The 23,161-nt window shown below is 30.6% G+C and overlaps 2 protein-coding genes and 1 long non-coding RNA gene across 4 annotated transcripts; all 3 read left to right on the forward strand.

Moving 5' to 3' along the window:
- The first annotated feature begins 950 nt into the window (after nt 1–950).
- LOC120091986 (Vacuolar protein sorting 55 (VPS55) family protein) lies at nt 951–4,909 on the forward strand. Of its 2 annotated transcripts, none has more exons than XM_039050169.2 (5): nt 951–1,198; nt 2,176–2,306; nt 2,414–2,453; nt 4,134–4,218; nt 4,377–4,909. In XM_039050169.2, the coding sequence occupies exons 2-5, from the start codon at nt 2,208–2,210 to the stop codon at nt 4,567–4,569; spliced, it is 417 nt and encodes a 138-aa protein (XP_038906097.1). In that variant the 5' UTR covers nt 951–1,198; nt 2,176–2,207; the 3' UTR covers nt 4,570–4,909. The 2 variants fall into 2 exon arrangements, with proteins under 2 accessions (XP_038906097.1, XP_038906098.1); XM_039050170.2 differs by lacking the exon at nt 951–1,198 and adding an exon at nt 1,201–1,253.
- A 622-nt stretch (nt 4,910–5,531) lies between these two features.
- On the forward strand, nt 5,532–10,574 carry LOC150032317 (uncharacterized). The gene is made up of 2 exons (XR_016524678.1): nt 5,532–6,090; nt 8,266–10,574. It is a non-coding gene; the product is annotated as an uncharacterized LOC150032317 (long non-coding RNA).
- Nucleotides 10,575–16,446: 5,872 nt separating this feature from the next.
- LOC120089975 (Haloacid dehalogenase-like hydrolase (HAD) superfamily protein) lies at nt 16,447–19,686 on the forward strand. Its single transcript, XM_039047429.2, has 5 exons — nt 16,447–16,755; nt 18,124–18,238; nt 18,660–18,811; nt 18,895–19,156; nt 19,249–19,686. The coding sequence occupies exons 1-5, from the start codon at nt 16,538–16,540 to the stop codon at nt 19,435–19,437; spliced, it is 936 nt and encodes a 311-aa protein (XP_038903357.1). The 5' UTR covers nt 16,447–16,537; the 3' UTR covers nt 19,438–19,686.
- Nucleotides 19,687–23,161: the final 3,475 nt, after the last annotated feature.

Consider the following 23,161-nt stretch of genomic DNA (forward strand, 5'->3'; position numbering starts at 1 on the left):
AATGGTCTATAGTATACGGATAAGGTTGGGTACCTTATTCTGGGGACATTATTGGATGCGACCCACTTTGTAGATGTTACAATTGTTGTAAAGTGCTACAAACAAAGTGATCCTAATTCGTTCATGTGGAGACATGTGAGTGGAAGCGTCCTATGCAAAGAGTTTGTATAAGATCGGACTAATAAATTAAAATTCACCTCAGTTATTTCATGCGAGTGGAGACATCCAAGCTTTCAAAGGTAATATAAATGACAAATATTCCACAACAAGATACTTTTACAATACAGGTTCAATAGCTATTTCATGGTGCAGTAAGAAGCAATCATCTATTACTCTTTCAAGTTGTGAAGTAGAATATGTGGGAGCTACTATGACTACTTAGGAGTGTATTTGGCTGAAAAGGCTTATAGGAAAAATCTTTTCCGATTTAAACTATTCAGTTTCATTTTTTGTGATGATGAAAGTGCAATCGAGCTTCCAGGAAATTAAACGTTTTATGCTCGTACAAAGTATATTGATACACATTTTCACTTTGTTCAAGAGAAAATCTTGACACAAGACATTGGGTAGGAGAAGATACATTTCAAGGAGTAAGTTACTGGAAAATTTACCAAGACTCTTGGTAAAGTCAAATTTGAAGAATTTAGGAACGCACTTGGTGTTGTTGATCGACTGTTTGCACTAAGGAAGGCACTTGGTGTTGTTGATCGACTGTTTGCACTAAGGAAGGTATTAAGAATTAATGCAAACTTAGTTTGCAACTAATTAAATTAGTTTTTATTTTTAATTTATGTTATTGGATTAATTTATTTGAGTGCCTCTTAAATAAGAGGACAATGGCCCAACGAATTGATAGGATTAATAAATGAGATTTTCAAGATTAGTAGTAGATGTTTAAGATTAGTGCATTAGTGGTTAGTATTAATTATTTGCTTATAAATACTTGTATAGTTTCCATTTCAATTAATTAAAACAATTTATCGACATTTAGCTCTTGTTTCCCACTTTCATTCCCTTCGTTTTTTTTTGTTTTTTTTGTTTTTTTTTATTTTTTTTGTTACATTGATTTCTAGCGACAGAGTTGTCCAAAAATTATAATAATACTAATAATAGTGGGCTGAGACGCCGCCGCCCGTGATCGGAATCGGACTGCGACTCGGGGATACTATATAATTTCTTCACGAATCCCCATCAAAAGGTACCTGATCGTCGTAATTTCTTTGCCTCTTAATCTCGTTTTCTGATAAAATTTGGTATTGTATGCGTCTGCAAAAGCACTTAGTTTTACTGTTAACAAACCCTAGTGCTGAAATTTGGATGCTTTATCAGCCACCGGATAAAATTATTTACGTTTGTAAGAAAAAGGGTTGAGATTGAGAATCGTCCGCCCCCCTTACGGTTGAGAAGAAACAAGATTTGTTCTTATGGGAGGAGTCATTTCGATTTTTGTTGTTCACGAAGCATTTTAGATTTCTAAGAATATCATTCTCTTATTTGCTTTATTGTAACAAGGCTAGCATAGCAATTCAATTATGAATGTTCATACATCACACTGATATTCACCATATTGGTTTGGTGATTTTTAGCATTCAATTTGAAGTGGAAAATATTTTTGTCACATTGGTTATTGGTGAAAATTATCCCATTATTGACTTCATTCTGCTAGTTTTATAATGTTACTGTAAATATGGTTGTTTGAGTAACAATGTAAATCAATGAAGAATCCTACGAGAATTTTTTTGTGTCATCGTGTTAAGTTTAAGGATAGAGTTATTGAGTCGAATTCTTATTGAAGGAGTTACTTTGATTTCCATTGTTCACAAAGCATTTTATATTTCTAAGAATATTGATGTATTCTTTTCCTTTATTGGTACTTAAGAAAGGGCAAGTTATTTGGTTGTAAATGTTCATAAACCATATTTATATTCACTAGATTGGTTTGGTGATTTTGGTGTTCGATTTGGAACTGGAAATTTTTGCCATATTGATTGCGTCAATATCAACATTTTCAAGTTCCTTCTGCTAGTTTTACTTTGTCCTCGTGTAGATGGGTGTTTGAATAACAATGCCACTCAATTAAGAATAATATAACTCAAAAGTACCAATTTGTATGTAAAACTTTTTGCCTCCCACTTATCCTCTTGTAGATTCCTCATTTGGAGTTCTTTTTTGTAGCCTTTGACCTACATGAGGTGAGTATCCAACCAATGGCAGACTTACCAGGTTCTTTGCAGGCCTGTTTGAGTATGGGCAAGGTCGCATTCTTAGCAATTTTGGTTTCTGGAGGAATTGTGATGCAGATATTGGTCGGTAGAATTCTCAATGAAATTTTTTTATTCTTTGAACAATATCTTTATAATTCTCGGCTTTAAAAGTCATTTTTTGTTCTCTCATTTATCATGTGCTATGACAGGCATGTGCCTTGTACAATAATTGGTGGCCAATGCTAAGTGGTATATGACTAAAATTTCTCCTGGATCCTCTTTTTAGTGCTTTTACAACATGAAGTTTCTCTGCAGCTAAGTTTATTTATTTATTTTCATATCATATTTGCTGGACTTGCTATACTATACTGATTTCTTTTCTGCCAGCACGGGGTGTATGTTTTCATCCACTTAACTTCTGTTTATATGCAGAATCTTTTAATTATGAGCTTTTTAGTTCCTTTGATTAAGTTACATGGCTAGGTAGAACTAGAAGTGCTTCTCACCTCCATTATGCTCCACTTGAAACTCTCTTTCTAGCATTTTTACTGGACATGACTCGCGTAATGAAAGGGTAGGAGTTTTGAATTGTTCTTATACAACCAGCCCCTCGTCCTGAGATGGTTGAAAGGTTGAATGATACCAAAGGACAATTCATTTTATTTCCCTGTTCCTTCTTTATATATATATATATATATATAAGAAACAAATTTCATTGATGTATGAAATTTACAGAAGAAAGGGCAAAAAGCCCAGACCAAAGGAGTTACAATAGATTTTTCCAGTTGGTAAACATAAAGGAAAGACTGTAAAAGTTATAGTTTATTTCCCTGTTTCTCTCTTTTTTCTTTTTTAATCACAAACTGATTTCCTATTTTTTATACTACAACATTGGCGTCAGTTCAATATTTTCTGAGACTAAATATTTATGGAGATAAAAACTTAAATCAAAATGATACCATTTGACTGCAACTTGTTACCTCAATTTTTATAGTTATTGCATCGATGGTGTACCACTATAGGCCTTAGCCTCAATTTTATTTATCAACAGCAACGGAAAAGATTCAAGAGCTCCCAACCCCTCCTAATTCTCATAAGAGAACCCAATTACAGGGTATAGACAAAAAGATACCCCTTCAAAGAAAAACAGTTTGTATATGTAGATGTTTCATATTTCTAACACTAAGGCTCCTAACTAACAATATTCCTAGGGCCAACACTAAACAAACTAACCTTTCTCACATAACCTCACCTTCCCGTTTATGTTACGTGTATACAACCTTCACAATTGGGGGCCATTCGTATCAGTAGTGGGCTTCTCTGTATTATGAGTTTACAGGGTAGAGATTCTGTGTGCATTTGATTAAAGGACTTTTCGATAATTCTAACAAAGCTTGTAGCTGTTCGTGTTGTGTATAATGAGTATGACATTGTGTCTTTCGATTCTGACATCCCCTTGTTCTCCCCAGTGGACATAGTGTATAATGAGTTTGACATAATCATCATGTTTCGATTCGAGAACCCAGCTTGAATTTAATATGTATAACATGGATGTTGTGTATATTAATATAGGATAAAATACAAATTTGGTTCTTATGGTTTGGAGAAAGTTGGAATTTAATCCCTATGGTTTATAATTAGAATTTAATCTCTATTATTTAATAAATTACTCATAAATGTACTATTGAGGATTTTATCAAACCATAGGGATTATTTATGAGGTTTTATTAAACCATAAGAACTAATTTTATTCTAACTTTTAAATGGTTGTAGAGAGTTCATTCTAACTTTCTCCAAATCATAGGAACTAAATTTGTAATTTAACCTATATGTATATTTTTGTTGAGGATTTTAACCTTCATGATGCTTTAATCCAAGTCAGAAGATATATATTTTTGTTGACTAATTCCATGGCATTATTCTTTGCAGTGATAATGTATGTGCTTCTCCCTATGCCTTTGTTATTCTTTGCGGGGTCAGATAGTTCTTCACTGTATACTGATTCTAACAATAGGTTTGACTTTTGTCTCTGTAACCCATTTGATAAGTGTTTTTCATTCAGTTGAAAACAGTACTTTTAAGATATTGAAAGATTATTCAAAACAAACTTTTGTATTCATAAAATTTACATACTCTTCCCCTTCTCCTCACATATCATCATCATTGAGACAGCTGGATCAATGCGACGAAATTCTTGACCGGAGCTTCAACCGTAGGAAGCATTGCTATCCCCATCATTCTGAAGCATGCCGGGATCATCGGATGGGGGGCAATGGCAATGGACCTCTCCTCGTTTGTAGTATTCGTGATTGCCATTTTGTGTTTCATGGGAATGAGCGAAGATGACGACTACACTATGTTCTGAGATACTCCATCTCCATGGTAATGAAACTATGCTATCTCCATCAGGTGAGGCTTCTGGCTTTGTTCATTCTTGTCTGAGCTTCACCTTTCACATCTGCACATGTTTAATGAAGATTATTCTTCACTATTTATTTCTTCATTTGTTTGTTGCTTTGTTGTTGTCTTTTAATACTTGTTCTTATACCAAAATTGAGATGTAAAAGAAAAGGGTTGATATTCTAATCCCAGATTGTTGAGTGTATTTGTATATTTGGAAAGGAATGGGCATTGAACCGTGCGAATTGTGACTGTTTTCACTTCATGCTTAATGAAATTGCAGAGACTAAGGATTTCTTCGATAATTGTATTGGGTTAAATTACACATTTTGTCTCTGAATTATTATGAAGTTGATGTTTATTTGGTCTCTAAACTTTTAAAAGTGTAAAATGATGAACTAACATGTTTCAAATAGAACCTGATAATGATGTAAATTGATACACGTATAAAAATTCAAATTATTTTAATTGATACGTCAATCCAAACAAGGAACATACTTAGATAAATAAATAGGAAACTGATTATCATTCTAAAAGTCTATGGTTCAAGATCACTTCGAATCATGTATTTTTATCCTTCAAAATTTGTTTAATACTACATTTTAAAATTAATTTTGAATCATTAAAACCATGTTTTCGAGTGCTTTCGAAATGTTTTTAAAAATGATGACGATAATTTTTAATTATTTCAAAATCACTTTCAAACATGTCTTTACAACTTCTTCAATCGTCCGGGTTTGAACGATAGGAAAATTGTTTCAGTTGTTATTCTCCTAATTTTCACGTGAACCAGTGCTTCAATTAACTTCACTATTCTACAATTTTGCTATCATTATAATTTATTCATCTCAAGGAGTTCTCTTTCTTCTAACTCCTTTTGACTTAATTTTTACCAATTTATTTTATAAAAAAGGGTTTTAGGTAGATTTGGCAAAATAAGTTTCAAAAATTAAGTCCATAATCCAGATTTATTACTTTTATAAAATGGCAAAAGATAAGTCCAACTCACGTGATATACTTGATACAATCGATATACCACTTACTGATGTATACTTGATATATTATTGATATAGAATTGATAATCAAATCCTCCCTAACGAAACCAAGAAAAAAGAGAAATCATGTCATGCTCTTGACTAAAATTAAAACCCCAATGGATCCATTGCCTTATCTCCCTTCATAATTTCCTTCTTTATGGGAAAATACGATCCATCACCATTTGGGAAATTTCAGAAAACATAAACGAAAATGGGTTCATAAACACCAAAAACCGCTCGGCGTCGCCGCCAGATCTTCTAAAACAATATCACCCCAATTCCTGCCGCCGTGAGTGGCTGTCGGAATCTTGGAATTGACGAAGTGGGTCGACGGGGAAACTCTCCAAGATCTGGATAGGAACTCCAAGAAGGAATCCAGAGGGGTGTGGGAGGATGGCCGGGACATGGCGGCAGCAATGGCGGAGATTTGAGAAGAAAGGCAAAAAAAGGTAAGAGAATAAAGAAAAAGAAAAGGACAGGAAAAAAATTAATGAATGGATTGAATGTTGGTTAAGGCTTTGGAGGAAATTTATGAAGAAATGCTTTTGTTGTTGCTATGTGTATCTGTGCTCTGTCTGTTCTCTACCACTTTTTTTTCTTCATTTTTTTTTTTTTTTTTTTTTTTTTTATATATATATATTTATCTTTGTTTCTTCTGCTTTAATCTTAAGTTTCTGGAGGTTAAACTAACAAAACGACGTAAAATATTCTTCTACACTTTTCCCTTTTAATATTGAGATTAATATTGAGGACGACTGTCTCAATAATTTGCCATATTTGCAACATTTCAAAAGTTAAAGTCATGTTTGCTAAACATTAATCTTGATTTGCCATTCCATATCATTCTCTTAAAATCAATGTGATTTCCCCACCAGTTCAATCAAGACTATAAATCGCCACACTCTCTATGTCTTCCCTTAGAAGAAAATCAATCGAAATAGTTATCATGAACCCATTACAAAGGTTAAGGATTATAGTGAAACTTTTAAAACAATAATGATATAATTGAAATTTAACTTATAATTACAAAATCGAAAAATGTTACACGTACTGAAATTGAACTCATATTGTATGTGTGTGCATGTATATGTCTTCATTTATTGTGTCACATTAACCTGTTTTAAAAAGTAGAGTATGATACACTAACATTAATATAAGATCTAATAATATTTAAAAAAACATATAATATAAATAAAGAGATATGATACTCTTGTAATATTAGAAATTTTTGGTAGATATGTATTTGTTTTTTTCCTTAGAGAAAGATAGAGAAATATGTGAAGAGAAAATAGAGACATGTGAGGATGGGAAGATAGATGAAAATTATGTGGCTGATGGTGAAGGCTGCTTGATCATACCTGGTTGATGTGACCTTTCTCAATTTAGATAACACAAACATCCTCCCCAAATTAACTTTTTAGGCGTTGTTTGAATATATTATTTCATAAGTATGAATTTTAAATATTTAAGATAATTAATGTTTGTGTTTGAATATGCATGATAATTAATGTTTAAAAATTAAATGAATGTATTTTATTTACCAATTTTGTATATAGAAAACAAAAATAAGTAATATTTAATTAAATGTTACAGAACACAAAATATAATCATAATAAATTGAATTATTTAATATATCGATTATTGTTTAATCACGAGTATCAATAAATGAATATTTTTAATTAAACACTATTTAAATTATTTTATTTAATTAATAAAAATAATTAAATAAATATATATTAATAAAAATATTGATAATTAATAATAAAATTTTATATTAAAGAGTTAAGATAACATAAAATATCAATGATAAATGTATTAATTGACATTTATTGAGTCTAAATAATATGTGTGTTATTTTCAAATATAGGAAAAGGAATCATCTTATTTACAAATGTAGCAAATGTCACTATCTATCGATGTCTATTACTAATAGATAGTGACATTTTGCTATATTTGAAAATATCTCCAGCAGTTTTTTTATTTAAAATAATTACCCATAATATATTATTTTAATAATTAATTAAAATTAATAATAATGATTCATTAATATTGATTTATAAATTAATCAAGCCTTATAATCTCCCAGATATAAAAGTTCTGCTGGACGATATTAAAATGTCCATGTCATGTGAGTTTTAAAAATTTCTAAATAATAATATCCTAATTTTTAGAAAGTGAAATCTGGTTAAACAAACAAGAATATTAAATGTGTATCTGAAATCTCGTGGCAATACACCTAAAACATACTGACCCTTACATAAGAAAAATATTAGGTACATCTTTAGTTGTACTTATTTTTGTGCAATCAGTCCAATCATAGGTTGTCATGTGAAAAATTTTGAAATATGTTTTTTGATCACTTAAAATTAATTGAATATTAAATTTTACAGCTTTAAATTTAATTTTTATGACATCAAAATTAATTTTGAAATATTAAAAATATGTTCCATGGTGATGTTAAAATTGACAAAAATGATTTTAACCATTTTAGAATCACTGTAATACACCTTATTAGTAATTGTCAGCATATGCTTCAAACTATAGTAGACTTTTCAAGAGGATTAGTATGGAAAAATTTTGAAGATATTTAAACTATGACTTTTTTTCCTTTTGCGAATTGGAAGGAGCAAGGAAGATTTTTGCCGGTTGTGTTGCGAAGTCTATAGCAAGTAAAGACATGTAAAAAGAAAGGACGTAAATTCCATCGTCCAAAGATGAAGAGGAGAGCAAGTGGATTTGTTCATGGGTGTGCAACAGTCGGTAAGCGTCAATTTTCTGACCAAATTATCATCAGACCAATTATGATCGGTTTAGTAAATACTTAAATTGACCTCAACCGTCAAGAAGTGCAAACCAGTCATCGATCAGTCGATTTTGATCGGTTTTATTCTTTAAACTTTTTAAATTGTCGGTTTGGATTTTTTCCAAACTGACACCAATCGAACCCCTCCTCTCGGTTTATCATGCTCACTCCTATTCATTGATCCTAATGGGGGAGGAAGAGGAAGATTGAGAGAAAATAAAGATAAGAGAGACAGGAGGGAAAATATATTTTTTTAATTAAAAAAATATCCTATTAAAATTTAAAATAATAATAATAATTAAAATAGAAAAAATGATTTTGGTTTGATAAACTAAAATGACCAAATTGAAACTTTATGGACCAAATGCAATTATTCTACATATGGGCCCAACTTACCTTGAGTGGAGTATAGTCTACCATAATTATAGTAAAACCATTTGAAAACTCATGTCGTCTATAGTGTTTACTATTTTGTAATCATTCCTTCTTCTCATTTATAAATACTAAAATAGTTTGCACCCAAATACAAACTATTATAACCAAGACTAAGATAACATATACCCCAAACACAAACTACTATAATCAATTAGAATGTGTTTGGGATGCTGAATTAGTTATTATAGTTATGGGTTATAAAAACAGTATTTAAGGTATAGACTATTTTAGTTTGAAATATACTTAAATTATAGGTCATAATTGAAGTCTCGAACATGGAATCTGCTATAATGACCCATTATGCATATTTGAAGTTGGAGTCCAAACAATCTTCAGTTTCTTAATATTTAATAATAATGATCGATTATAATAACTAACTCAACAGTCGAAATAAACATGAATGGTAGGCAAAAATAAGAGATGGGTCCTGAAGGAAAGGACAAGTCGCAAGAGTGAGTAGTGGGGTGGTGGATTATCGTCTTCGAGCTCGCTACTCCCATGCGCTTTGTAAACCTACCATATTTGCTCTGTTCTCTCAAGACCCGATCTCCATTTTTCCCATTTCGAAGAAACACAGCTAAAACTTGGAAACGACGACGGTTTCAAAAGATGAAAACCATGTCAACAAGTAAATATTAGATGTTAAATGCTTTCTATGTTTTCAACTTGAAATGAAACTCATTTCCTCATGCATTGTCATGGTGACATATCGCTTAAATATTACTTCGGTCTTTGTAATTTTTTTTATTTTTTTTTTTGGTTTATATTTTGGTCTTTTACTTTCAAATTGTTTTTTTTCCTTTTTGTCGGTATATTTTCAACTTTTGTTTATTTTGATCTCTCTACTTTTAAAATATTGATTTTGATCCTTGTACTTTAGAAATGTTCATTTTAATGTTTATGTTTTTAATTTTGGTTCATTTTGGTCATTAAATTTTCAAAAAGTGACCATTTTTATCTCTTAAAAATGAAAATAAATGAATCAAAATAATCATTTTTTTATAATATTAAAAGTAGAGAGACCAAATAGAAACTAAATACAAACCGTGGACTAAAATAGTAATTAACCTAATCTTTGAAAGAGAAATAAGAGCACGGGACTGAAACACTGTCCGTCAAAGTGAAGAACTTAACGCAACAGAATGGTTATTGAAAAATTAAAACCTGTGAATGGCTTGAATAAAGTGAAGAAATGGATAGAAGATCGCGGATTGAATCGTGCTGCAGTTACAAATTCTTCTCGAACGAATGCCGAGCTCGTGATCTCCATGCTTGGCCTTACAGGTTTCTTTGAGGTTGTTATCATAGGTGATGAATGTGAGCATGCCAAGCCACATCCAGAACCATGCTTAAAGGCTTTGGAAGTACTTAAAGTGTCAAAGTATCACATTTTCATTTCTTGAGGTCTACCATCTTTTGGAAGTACAATTTTCTCTTTCTTGACTGGAATATAACATCTTGATTCTTTACTGCTTTGCTTTACTAGGATTTTGTAACAGGGATCAAACCTGGAGTGATAGCCGAGATGCCTCTCATCGATATCACCACGAGAGATCCCGAACAAGCTGTACATTTCATTTAAATTTATCATTTTTTATATTTTTTTAATCACTTTTTATTTAGTATCATCTTATTGTATTGTTAAACCATTAATTTGTCATTTTGACAAACAAAAATAAATATTTTCTTTTCCAATCTTGTTGTTTGTGCAATGTCTCTATAACGAGTTAGGATTTTATGGTTTATGGAGTTATAAATATAGTGTAATTGTTAAACCTTAAATGAAAATGAAATTATGAATAGTGTAATTGTAAATAAATAAACTCCCTTTCTCTCTCGAATTATACTTGAATTTATATTTTATTATCAAATTAGATTTTAGCTAAATATTTATCGAATTAATCACAATAAACAAAATCTTTCTGATTTTTCTCTCCAATTTATATTTGAATTTATCTTTTATTATCAAGTTTGATTTTATCTAACTTTCGATTTGTTTAAATGTTTGTTATAAATTCAATTATATCTAAATATATTTTTTTCATTATTTTATATATATTGTTATCAAATTAATCTGATCTCTTTTTTTTCTTCTTCTTATCTTCGATGTTTTCAATTTTTCATATAGAAATACATAAAAATTGATTCTCGTTGTTGATGATGCAAGCAAAGTCTGCCATCCTCATAAAGGATTACGAGGATCCAAAATTGTGGGCAGTTTTGGACAAACTCGACAGGAAAGGAGATACCGTTGAGAATGCATGATTATTGTTGTATCGTATGGTTGAAATGATCTGTCAATTCACTATTACTCTCTCTACATTCTGCTTAAATAATCAAATTTTAATGTTCCAAAAAATATATTGATATATCAGTCCACATTATTATTATTATTATTATTATTATTATTATTATTATTATATATGCAGGTTAATTAGTATATACTGCAATTTATACAATATATGAATTCACGTATACGGTATACAACAATATAATTGTAACAGAGATATATGATATGTTTCCACACATACATACACAATTTGTATAATCTATAGTTATTTCACTATTTAGAATTTGAAATTTAACAAGGATGAGGGGAGGGTTTTTCTCCATATTTCCTTTTCAGTTCTTCTTTCAAAATAAAATAGTCTTTTTAATTTATTAATCAAGAAACACGTGCATAGCACGATCTTGTAGTATTTATTAAAAAACTTTCAAAATATAGTGATTTTTTAGCTTGCATCAATAAATTATTATATTTTTGTTTTAATTATCATAAACTTTTAAGAGTTAGGAAATGTAACAATTTTTATTTTCATATTTTTCATTAAAAAATTATTTTACGTTGTACAGTACCAAACAAATATATATATATATATTGTTAGTAACAACTTGAAGAGAATGACAAAGAGGATTTTATGAAAAATTAAGAATTAAAAGTAAGACAAATATTATCCTCTATAGCCCCTTAAAACCTTGTAGTTATAATTTTTTTTTTTAAGAATCTCGTAGTCTTAATTTAAAGTAGTTAAAACATGTTTAGTTTTTGTCTAAAGATCATTTTGTCATAATTAAATATTATTTGAAGTTTGTTTAAGCTTCATAAAATTTATGAAAAAGTTTGGAAAATTTTAACCGATAGAAAAAATAATGAACTATATACAGAAATAGGAAAAAAAAATAGTGATAGACACTAATAAACTTTTAACTTCTATTAGCAACTTTCAGTGATAAACTTCTATCAGTTTTTATTATTGATAGATACTGATAGACTTCTATCAGTTTTTATCAAAGAAGATTAAAATTTTGTTATTTTACGTAAGTAGTTTCCCTTATTTGAAAATCCCAAAAAAATTATATAATATAATTTGAAAAATCAAGATTATATTTTAGTTTTAAAAAATCAATACAAAAACTAATAATTTCTTTTTGGAGTTTTGTAATCTCAATTTTCTCGATTGAATTCATTATTCTAATTTTTAAGTAAAAATTTAAGATTCTAAACTAATTTATGCACATGTGTATGATCTAAGCTTGCAAACTTCTTATATATAAATTTACTCTATTTACTTTCATATTCATCTCTTTAAATGATTTTGTAACTCTTTTTTTTTTTCCCTAAATTTGAGCCATGTGAGATTTTTTTCTTATTTAAGAACATAATCAAACACTTTAACTTTTTTTTCTTTCATATATATGCATTTCACACATACATAAAAAGAAGCACTTATTCTATGTGTAACCATCATCTTTGAGTAATCACATCCTATTGGCATCATTTGCATCCGTGGATGCTCATTAAACATAAACACTCAAAGAGTTGCATCGCACCAACACCAATTTCACCTATTCTACATCAAACTTTAATTTTGAAATATATAAATATATCTTGTGAATTAAAAACTCGAAAGGTCATATTTATTGTCTTTTGAATTGATTTTTTTTCTTTTGGAAAATGAGATTGTATTGAGTTGAGATAGATTGAAGATGCCAGATGGTCTATAATCGAAAATTAGAAAGGTTCATTTTGTCGACAAAGGATAATATAGGAATTTATTAAAAATAAAAGGGCAAAATAAATATATATAAAAATCATCCCCATATAGCCTCTTTTATATGTAGAATATATTAAAAGAAAATAAATATGAATCTTAATAAATCAATGCAGATATAATCAAATGAAAATTAAAATTATTCCTCAAAAAATACAATCAAATGAAAATCTATAAACAAAAACACAAAAATATGCCTCTAAAAAATAAACAAAACAACACAACCAATTCGTTACTCAAACACTTTTTAAAACGTTCTACAATTCAACACTTTCTAAAACATTCACAATGACATAGATCGTTGCCTCTCAACACCTACACAACGTAAGTTACGAAAATTCATCCAATTAACCAAAGTAAAAAATCCATTACCATCAATATTTTCTCCAAAAAAGAAATTCAAACAAAAATAAAATAGAGAAAAAAGAACTTGGAATTGTCCTTTTGAGATTCAACCTTAATTTTTCATTTTGGAATTGTCACTCGATCGTGTCGATGGTGACATAGATTTTAGAGACACGTGGGACAACTAAAAAAACTAACATCCTACAAATTCTTAAATAAAAAAAACATTAGGGTGATTATTGTAGAAGGGATGAAGCCCCTTTGCAAAAGGGTACTTCGATGAAAGAGTTTGATTGATGAGATGTGTACCAGGAAAATTGTAATTGAAAAGATATAATAGAGATCGAATAGGAATTGTAAAAAATTATAAGGGCAAAAGGGAAGAGAAAAATTCTTAATATAGATTACACGTGAGGAAGGAAACCATTTAGTTTCATTTTATGAATCTCTTTCCTTTTCTAATGTTTAAGGGGCATTTGGGACAAGAACTATCTTAAGACTATAATAATCACTTCTTGCTACACTAAATACTATTTCAAAACCCTCAAAACTCTCATTTGCTATAGTATTTACTTTTTGCTACAGTTTTTACTATTTTACATTCATCATTTTTTTTATTATTTATTACCGTGTTTACTATTTTCTTCTCAAACTAAAATAGATTACACCTCAAACACATATCATTATAATCAAAACTAAAATAATCTACACCTCGAGCACAAACTATTATAACCCAAGTATAATAACTTATGACCATAATAGTTGTTCTAAATGCCCCTAAAAGATTATAAAGGCTTAAATGTAAAACCCACATGAAAATTGGGCCTTTTAAAATATTAAAAAAATGAAAAATATTCACACTTTATAGCAAAAAGTCACTTTTTGCTATAAAGTGTAAATATTTTTAAGATTTTTCTATTTATAAGAATTTCCATTATTTTATTTATTAAAAAAAAATAATAGAATGTTTGGACAAATAATAGAATGTTTGGACATTTATATAAAATAGACCCAATATATATGTCATTAATGTAGAAATCCCAAAATTATACAAACTTGTACCCCATGACATAAGGGGTATTTGGAATGAAGACTATTTTACTATGATTTATAATAATTTGTGCTTGGGTTGTATATTATTTTAGTTTGGATATGAAATAGTAAATATTGTGAAAATTTGAAATAGTAATACTGTAGTTAATTGTAGATTATAATAATCTGAAACGTCAAGCATTATACTTTGAGTCCCAGACATCGAGTGAGATGTAATAGATTATCCTACTCCACCTATTTGATGTTGGGACCTCTAGATGGACGCTCTTGAGTTCTCACCATTTTAAGTTTTCTCAAACTAAAGTTTAAGTGAAGTATGGTGAATGCAATGCTAAACATGATTATAATTGTAATTTCTTTTTTTTCTCCTCCTCCTTTATTTTCGTAAAAATATAAAAAATGTACTATCGATCAAATGTTAGATGTTTGATTCTTCTACTTCACATATTGTAAAAAAAAAAATGACAAGAGCTATTTTAAAATAATATCATATTAATATAAGCAATAGGAGTGTCCAGGAGTCTGTCGGAGTCGGTTTTCCAACCAAACCACCACTCGGTCGGTTTATTAAATATTCAAACTGACGTTGACTGTTAAGGAGTGCAAACCAGCTATCAGTCAGTTTTAGTCGGTTTTATTCTTAAAAAAAAATAATAAATGTCTGTTTGGATTTTTCCTAAATCGACACCGACTGAGCCCCTCCTTTTCTCCAACCGATTACCTTCAATTCGATCGATTTTGTTTGATCGATTTAATTCTTCCCTCTATCATGCCGACTCCTAATAAATATAGCTCAATTAATATAAATCACTCTTCCAGTTGTTCTATTTTCACATGGAGAAAGGGAGAGACGTGCGAGGATGGGAGGGTAGGTGAAAATTATGTGGCTGATGGCGCAGGCTGCTGATGATGCCAATTTTTCGTAACATTTGTTTTCCTTTTCCATAAAGTGAGCGTCAAGAATTTTCTTCGAATATTCCCCCAATTTCCATGGAAATTATATTCAACCACAAAAACACCCACCCCTTACCTTCTGCATAAAAGTGACTCAACCCTTTTTATTTCTTACTTTATCACAAAAACCAAATATTTAAATTCCATATTTCATATTTTAGGTTTAAAATAATTAAATGTATCTCAGACAACACTCATTTTTTTTTGTATGCTATTAAATTATTTAATCACAGTTTATCAGTAATTTTTTTATTTTTTGAAAATATTTGAGAGAAAATGCATTAATGAGGTTTTTGGGTCCCTAATTTCAAACAGGTGAAGTAGACGGTTATAACTCACACTTGTTTGGGGCTCCAATTATACTAGTTGATATTTATAACTATTATAACTTACCATCAACTATAGTATTACTATTTCAAACATCTTTTTATCACCGTGTTTGCCATTTTTTTTATATCTGTTTACTATGTTTGTTTTTTATATGATTACTATGTCCTACTCATTATCTCATTAAATTATAATAATTATGTACTATTATAATAACCAACTCAATACCCCATAAGCAGTTAAGAATAAGATTCTTTTAGATTTGGTTTTGACTCTCTAAAAGCAATCCCAAATGCGACCTAAAATATATATTTTGAAAGTTTATAAACCAACATACAAATATGAAAGTTCAAGATCAAAATAAGATATAAAATTTAAAATATTTTATTTCAATAACAAAGCACATCAATTTTTTCATAGTTCAATTTTTCTTTTTTTAAGCACACGTACTCTTTCAAAAAAATTTCGTAAACATGTTAAAAACTATTATTAGAATATGAGAATGACAAAAAAAAGTGCGGTTATCTAAATTTTCAACTCAAGTCACCCATATTGTTTTAGATCTAATTTTTTATCCGATATTTTAGAGTTTTTTTTACGCCCCACATATAATTTTGAACTGTTTATGAAATGTCCAAATAATATTGGTATTATTGAAATAAAAGGTATAATTGAAAAAGAATTATATATAGGATTGTTTTCGGATATAAAAAAATAAATCAAAATATTTACAAATAATAGTATCGTCGTAGACTATTATCCGTAACATGATAGACGTGATATTAGTCTAATATTTTATTATTATTTATAAATATCTTCAACACTTTTATTAGAATATATGAGCATAATTTTATTTGAACATGAATATGAATATATGCACAAATTACAGAATAGATCCTCGAAGAAAGGACAACCCGCAAGTCGCATATGGGAGTAGTAGCTGGTGAATTCTCGTCCTCAAGCTCCCCACGCCTTTATAAACCCGCATTTGCTCCGTCCTTCAAAGACCCATCTCCATTTTTCCCGGTTCTCAATACCCATTTCGAAGAAACACACAAATTCCCACACAGGAAACAAGCTTTCGTATCTCTCAATCGATCTCTGCCGACGATGACGGCTTCAAAAGATGAGAATTCAGTCGACAGGTAAATTTTGCACCATGCAAATGGTATTTCTTTGTTGATTGAATGCTTTCTTAATTCAATCTGAAACTTGTGTGTGATCGCAAATTATGATCGAATTCCCTGGTGCATTGTGATGGTGGCTTTTGTTGAGATTTGGGTTTTGAAATTTGAGATTGCCTTTTGATTTGTGTATCTGGGATCTATTGTTTTGGGGTTTATTGTTCTTGTCGCGATTGAATTGATTTCGTTGTTTTTAAAATGTGTTTTGTATTCTTGTGATTCTTCATGATCGTGCTCATATTATTGCAATACATTCCTCTGAATCTTGATTTTTCGCTTTCTTTTCCATACTATCTTAGTTAAAACTGGGGTTCTTCATTCTGAATTTGTGAAATTAAACCTTCCACTGTGATGTTCTTGCACGTAAGTTTGTAGTCAAATTGGGCTACCTAGAGATTAGTTGAGATCACATACCTTTTAGGAAGAGAAAAAGTGAAGTCATTAATCTTGACGCTTGAAGAAGTTGCTATTTTATTTTAGATCATCGTAGGGCAATAAATTCCTGATAATTGTGTTCGGCCAAAACTTGATGGCCCACAGCAGAAATTGCTTGTTGGGAGTATTATCCCTTTACCTGAAAACCCATTCGTCCCTTTTTTTCACCTCGTCAACCAATTTAACCCTCCCATATATCTCATTAAGAATGCTAGCTCATTACCCTTGTTTCTTTTGAGATTCATTGTTTAGGCTAAATTACCTTTTTAGCTCGTGCTTCATTTCAATTTGATGCCCATGGTTTTGTAGGTTTCAATTTAGCTTATATAGTTTGGTTAAATCTCTCAAAACTTCATTGCATTATGAGTCGCCCTTTACCTGCAAACCAACTTGTCCTTCCTTTTCTCAAATCATCAACAGCTTTCAGATATATCTCATACTTTTTGCTGTTTGGAATGACTTTTCAAGTGATTAAAAACACCTTTTTAAGCACTTAGAAAGTGATTCCAAACCGATCTTAGATGTCAACTCATTGCCTCTTTTGCCACATCAAAAGAAAAACAGTGAAATGGTCTGTTCAAAACTTGATGATGAACAACAGTTTGAGAGATTTAACTAAACCAATTTGGCTTTATAAAAATTTTTAAAATCATACGGACCAAATTGAAGCCAGACACAAACCATGGTGACTAAAATGGTAAGTAACTTAATCAATGTCTTAAAAGAAAGAAACTAGAGCACAAGATTGAAACATTGTTTGTCACGATCAAACACGAGACTAGCAAAGTCAACCAAAGTCCTTGTTAGTTTTCCCTTGAGCTATTACTGCTTTGAAAAGCTTTGGTTTGCCTGTTGTATTCTGTTTTCCTTATTGCTTGTATTTTGTGGAACCAGCAAAAACCCTCTTGCCACGCTTGCTCCTGTGGAAGCAGTTCTATTCGATGTAGATGGAACTTTGTGTGATTCAGATCCGCTCCATTACTATGCCTTCCGCGAAATGCTTCAAGAGGTTAGTTCTGTTTTGTATTCTTTGAAAGGAAGAGAAAATAAAGAAATCAACTTCCTTATTGACTTGAATTTAAATTTTATAATCATGCTTTGAACAAGTGCATAAACTTCGTATTCAATGTTTAGCAACTATATACTAGGGTCCATTTTGATTTGCTGGTACAATAGTGATTTTCAATGGTAATATATATTGGGTGGCATTTCTTTTTTCTTTTCTAATGAGAAGCCAGACATTCATTGAGCAGTTGAAAGAATGTTCTGGTAATAGAAAAATGGCCACCTAAAAAGTAGCCAAAACAAAAACAACAAAAATGAAAAAAACGAAAGAACAGATTACAACAAAGGGCTCCAACTGTTTGGTGTAGCAAAGTTTTAATAATTGTTATAGGTGAGGCAGTAACAGATACTGATATGATTTCCAGATTGGTTTCAATGGTGGGGTTCCAATTGATGAGGAGTTTTTCATTAAAAATATTGCCGGCAAGCATAACGATGATATTGCCCGAGCGTTATTCCCTGATGAACCTGAACGAGGTTTGAAATTTTGCGATGAGAAGGAGGCTATGTTTAGGAGGTAAATCTTTCTCTTCATACCTTAGAATGTCTTCTTTATAGTTCTGATTGGAGTCAATATAACCAAAGAACTTAATGCAACAGATTGGTTACGGAACAATTAAAGCCTGTGAATGGCTTGTATAAAGTGAAGAAATGGATAGAAGATCGCGGATTGAAACGTGCTGCAGTTACAAATGCCCCTCGGCCGAATGCCGAGCTCATGATCTCCATGCTTGGTCTTACGGATTTTTTTGAAGCTATTATTATAGGCGGTGAATGTGAACATGCCAAACCACATCCAGAACCATATTTAAAGGCTCTGGAAGTACTCAAAGTGTCAAAGGATCACACTTTCATTTTTGAGGTCTGCCATCTTTTGGAAGTACACTTTTCTTTTACCCGAAAGTTTGAAGAGCGTGTTCAGATTCTAACTTATTGACTGATTTGCTTTGTTAGGATTCTGTATCAGGGATCAAAGCTGGAGTGGCAGCCGGGATGCCTGTCGTCGGTATAACAACGAGAAATCCCGAGCACTTGTTGATGCAAGCAAAGCCTGCCCTCCTCGTAAAGGACTATGCCGATCCGAAATTGTGGGCAGCTTTGGACGAACTCGATAAGAGAGGAGGTACCATTAAGAATGCATGATCATCAACGTATCGTGTTGGTGAAATGGCTATCAATTCATTGTTACTCTCTATATAATACTTTGAATAACTTAGCTGTAGAAATAAACTTGTTATTCTTCAGCTTTGGGTCTTAATACCAATCCTCCTATTACAGTCAAAATAGGATGGTTAAATAGGTTAGGAAAGATCATTGGAAGGCCTGTCATATATACAAGATTTACCAATTTCAGTTTTATTTTCTTTCAATGATATACTACACGTTGCTTTCCTTGTGTTTTTGTTTTAAATAGGCCTTACAACAATGGGCTCTTGAGCGCTCATAATTTTGAGATTTCCTCAACCAGCTAAAAGTTCAAGTAAATCAGACCTTAAATTTAATAAGCTATTCAGGAATCCAAGACAAGAGTAACAAGTCACAAAATTACAAAACTACGCATGATGAATGTACTGCTAAAATGGATTATAATTGTAGCCCCTTGTCTCCTTTTCTTTACTCTTTTGTGAAAATACAAGAAATTTGCAAATATTTTTCTTTTGGCTATTGACAACAAAACAATTAATGTAAAACTTTAGTATCTTAAGTTTGTAGCTATTCTTCAAAACTTTAAAATTATCTATTTTTGAACTTAAAAATTCAAATAAGCCCTTTCCTTGAACTTTCTATGTTCTATTTAAAGGTTCACAACGTATTCAACACTATTTAAATAAAAAATGGGACATTACTTTTAATTTTGTCTTTAATTGATTCATAGATTTAAGTATTATCGAATAGGTCGGTAACTTATTAGACACAAAATTAAAAGTTTAAAGACTTATTAGATACAAAATTAAAAACTTATCAAACAAAAAAAGGTATTTAGCTCACCAACATGAGTTGAATTGACCAATTCAATGTTTGGCCCGGCAACCTTAAATGTTGTTACCAACTCACTTCAACTCCCTCCCTACCCTACTCCCCTCCAACCTTCCCTCCCTCATTGTTTTCAATAATTCCACCCATTAGCCACCATCGGCGACTACTGCTACCACACTTCGATAACATACTCTGATGACCACCTTTACATGGTCGACTCCGACGATCCACTCCAGGCTCCGGCAATTACCACCACCAATTCCGACGTCCACCTTCGCACAAGCATCTCCGACGACCACCTTCGTGTCGCGAACTTGATGACCAACTTCAGGCTTCCATTAACCACCTCCAACAATCACCTCAGCACAAGCAACTCCAATGACATAATCTGACAACCACCTTCGCTTGACCAACTTTGGTCTTTGACAACCACCTTCGGTGGCCAACTCTAACGACTAACTCTGGGCTCCAGCAACCACCTTCGATGATAATTCTGACAAAAACCACCTTCGATGATCAACTTAGATGACAATCACCTCTGACAACCAACATTGACATTCGCCACAGGCGACCAACTTCGACAACGACCACCTCTAATGAGACCCTTGATGACAACACTAATTTTTGTGAACATATAAGTAGATCCATAATGACAATCCTATTTTTTGTGCATGTTCAAATCATACGTTCTACGACCTTTAGTATATTGTAGGGTTGCTAGTTATATAAATAATAATATTTTGTCTGCGTTAAATGCAATATTAGAAGAGTGATGATAAAGGAATAACCCTGATTAAGTAAATTGGTAACAACTCCAATAAAGTTAAAACAAATTTGGCTTGGAAGATTGATCCATGATCAACAAGAAAAGAGAACTTGTTCCAAACTTCAAGATTTTGAACTCTTCACAATCTAATTGATCAAACTAGATTGAAAGTCCTAAAACATGCATTCTAAACACAAAAATACAAATAAAGCATAAAACTTGAGAGAATAAACTCTAAGAAAATTCCATTCAAATTCAAAGTCTTGTTTTCAAAATTGGAGGTTACAACCCAATTTAAACTAATTGAAAAGATACCTTGAAAGGTAACAACCTTTCATCTAATTGTCTAAATCCTAAGACCCTTCAACTACTCTCGTGTAAGTAAACACATAAAATTAAATGAGTACATGTAAGATTAATTATTTGGACGAATCTAAAATTACAGATTTATCGCCTCTCTTGGTGGCTTTGATTTTTGAAGGGTTGCAACTCCTAATCATTGCCAATTATTTGTTTATCATGTGGTTACTAGGAGAAAGATCGTGTATCCTTTTGTAACTTTCTTGTTTCCACTTCTAACTTTCGTTTTCTACATTCATATAAGGGTGGTTGCTAAAAACAAAAAAAACAAAAACTATACTAGAAAATGTATTTTTCTTTCCTTTCTTTTGTAATTAGTTGTTGCATAGATGTGGATACATCTTTTTTTTATATTGATGTATGTGCATTGTAGGTAATGTTGGTAGTATGTTTGATTTTAATTTTATCTGCATTTAGCTCCATTCTAATCTAACTATACTTTGTTATCCTACTTATAGGACTCAAACTAATTACACAATTCCTCCAATAATTAGTTTGAGGTTTATTAGTTTTCTTTAATTGTTACGGAACAAATTGTGATGTATTGAGTATTATTCTTTGTTATGCATTTTTTACATGTAAATAGATATTTTTGTGGACATTATTATTTCGTTTGTAAGTGGCAAATTAGACTTAACCATAAAAACTAACAATAAAAAATATTTACATAAAAAAACAATTTCGTTTTATTAGTGTAAAATGTAAAGAATCAAACGTTTGAGCAGGAAAAAAAACCATTAACCATAAAAATTGAAATTCATTTTTCACAAATGGGCAAAAACTTGAAAGGAATCTTTTTTAGTTAACATTTATAGTTGAGTTAAGATTAATTGCGTGTTAGGGATTATAAAAAGTATTCATTTTTTTTTGAAATATAACATATCTTTGGGGATGTAAATAAAATTGTGTGGTGAAAATATGTTACATTTTTCAAGAGGAAAAAAAAAGCTTTTAAATTTTTAAGCTTGTTCAGTGTTTATGATTAAAGGCTAAATAGTAGTGAAAAGTTTTTATTTGTTTGGGATATGTTTGGTGTTTAGAAAAGAAAAAATATATGTTAAGTAATTAAGTTTCAAAAATTGAATTCTACTGTTTTTAGTATATGTTTACTTTGTAGGAAAATTTGCTATGTTTTAAGAATTGGAAAAAATTAAAAAAATTTAGTATTAAAATTTGTTGGAAAATTTGTGTGTAGATGAAAATTAAACAAAAATAGCAACAAAAAAAATAAAAAATCCAAGATAAAATCGATTTGTTTAGAAAAATCGCATCATATACCTCAATTTAACTAAACTGCACCCCAACACATAATTTTTCATTTAACTTAACTCAGCATCCCAAACACAGACATTTCATTTCAACTCAACTATTCACCCCAAACATAGACAATCTAACTCCATAGATGATCTACAATCCAATTCCACAAATAATCTAACTTTCCAGATAATAATTATCAACTCAATTCAATCCTACAAACCAAACGCTCCCTATTATTCTTGCAATAGTTGCAATATAACCTTTAACCTACATCAAGGTTTCAAAACTAACATTGGAATAGAAATTCTTTAGAATGTTGAAAGAAAAATTGATGTAAATGTGACTAAAACACTTGCTTGGACTAAAATTGAAACCACAACATTAACAGATTGACTTTTATCTAACATTTTAACAATCTTTTACTCCAAGGGCAATTTTGAAAGTTTTATTACTGGCCACGGATAATAGTATGACTAAAAAATATATATGAGTAATTTTGAAAAAAAG

Source organism: Benincasa hispida, chromosome 11 (genome assembly GCF_027475165.1).
Source record: "Benincasa hispida cultivar pf3 chromosome 11, pf3_genome.v1.1, whole genome shotgun sequence".
NCBI lineage: Eukaryota > Viridiplantae > Streptophyta > Magnoliopsida > Cucurbitales > Cucurbitaceae > Benincasa > Benincasa hispida.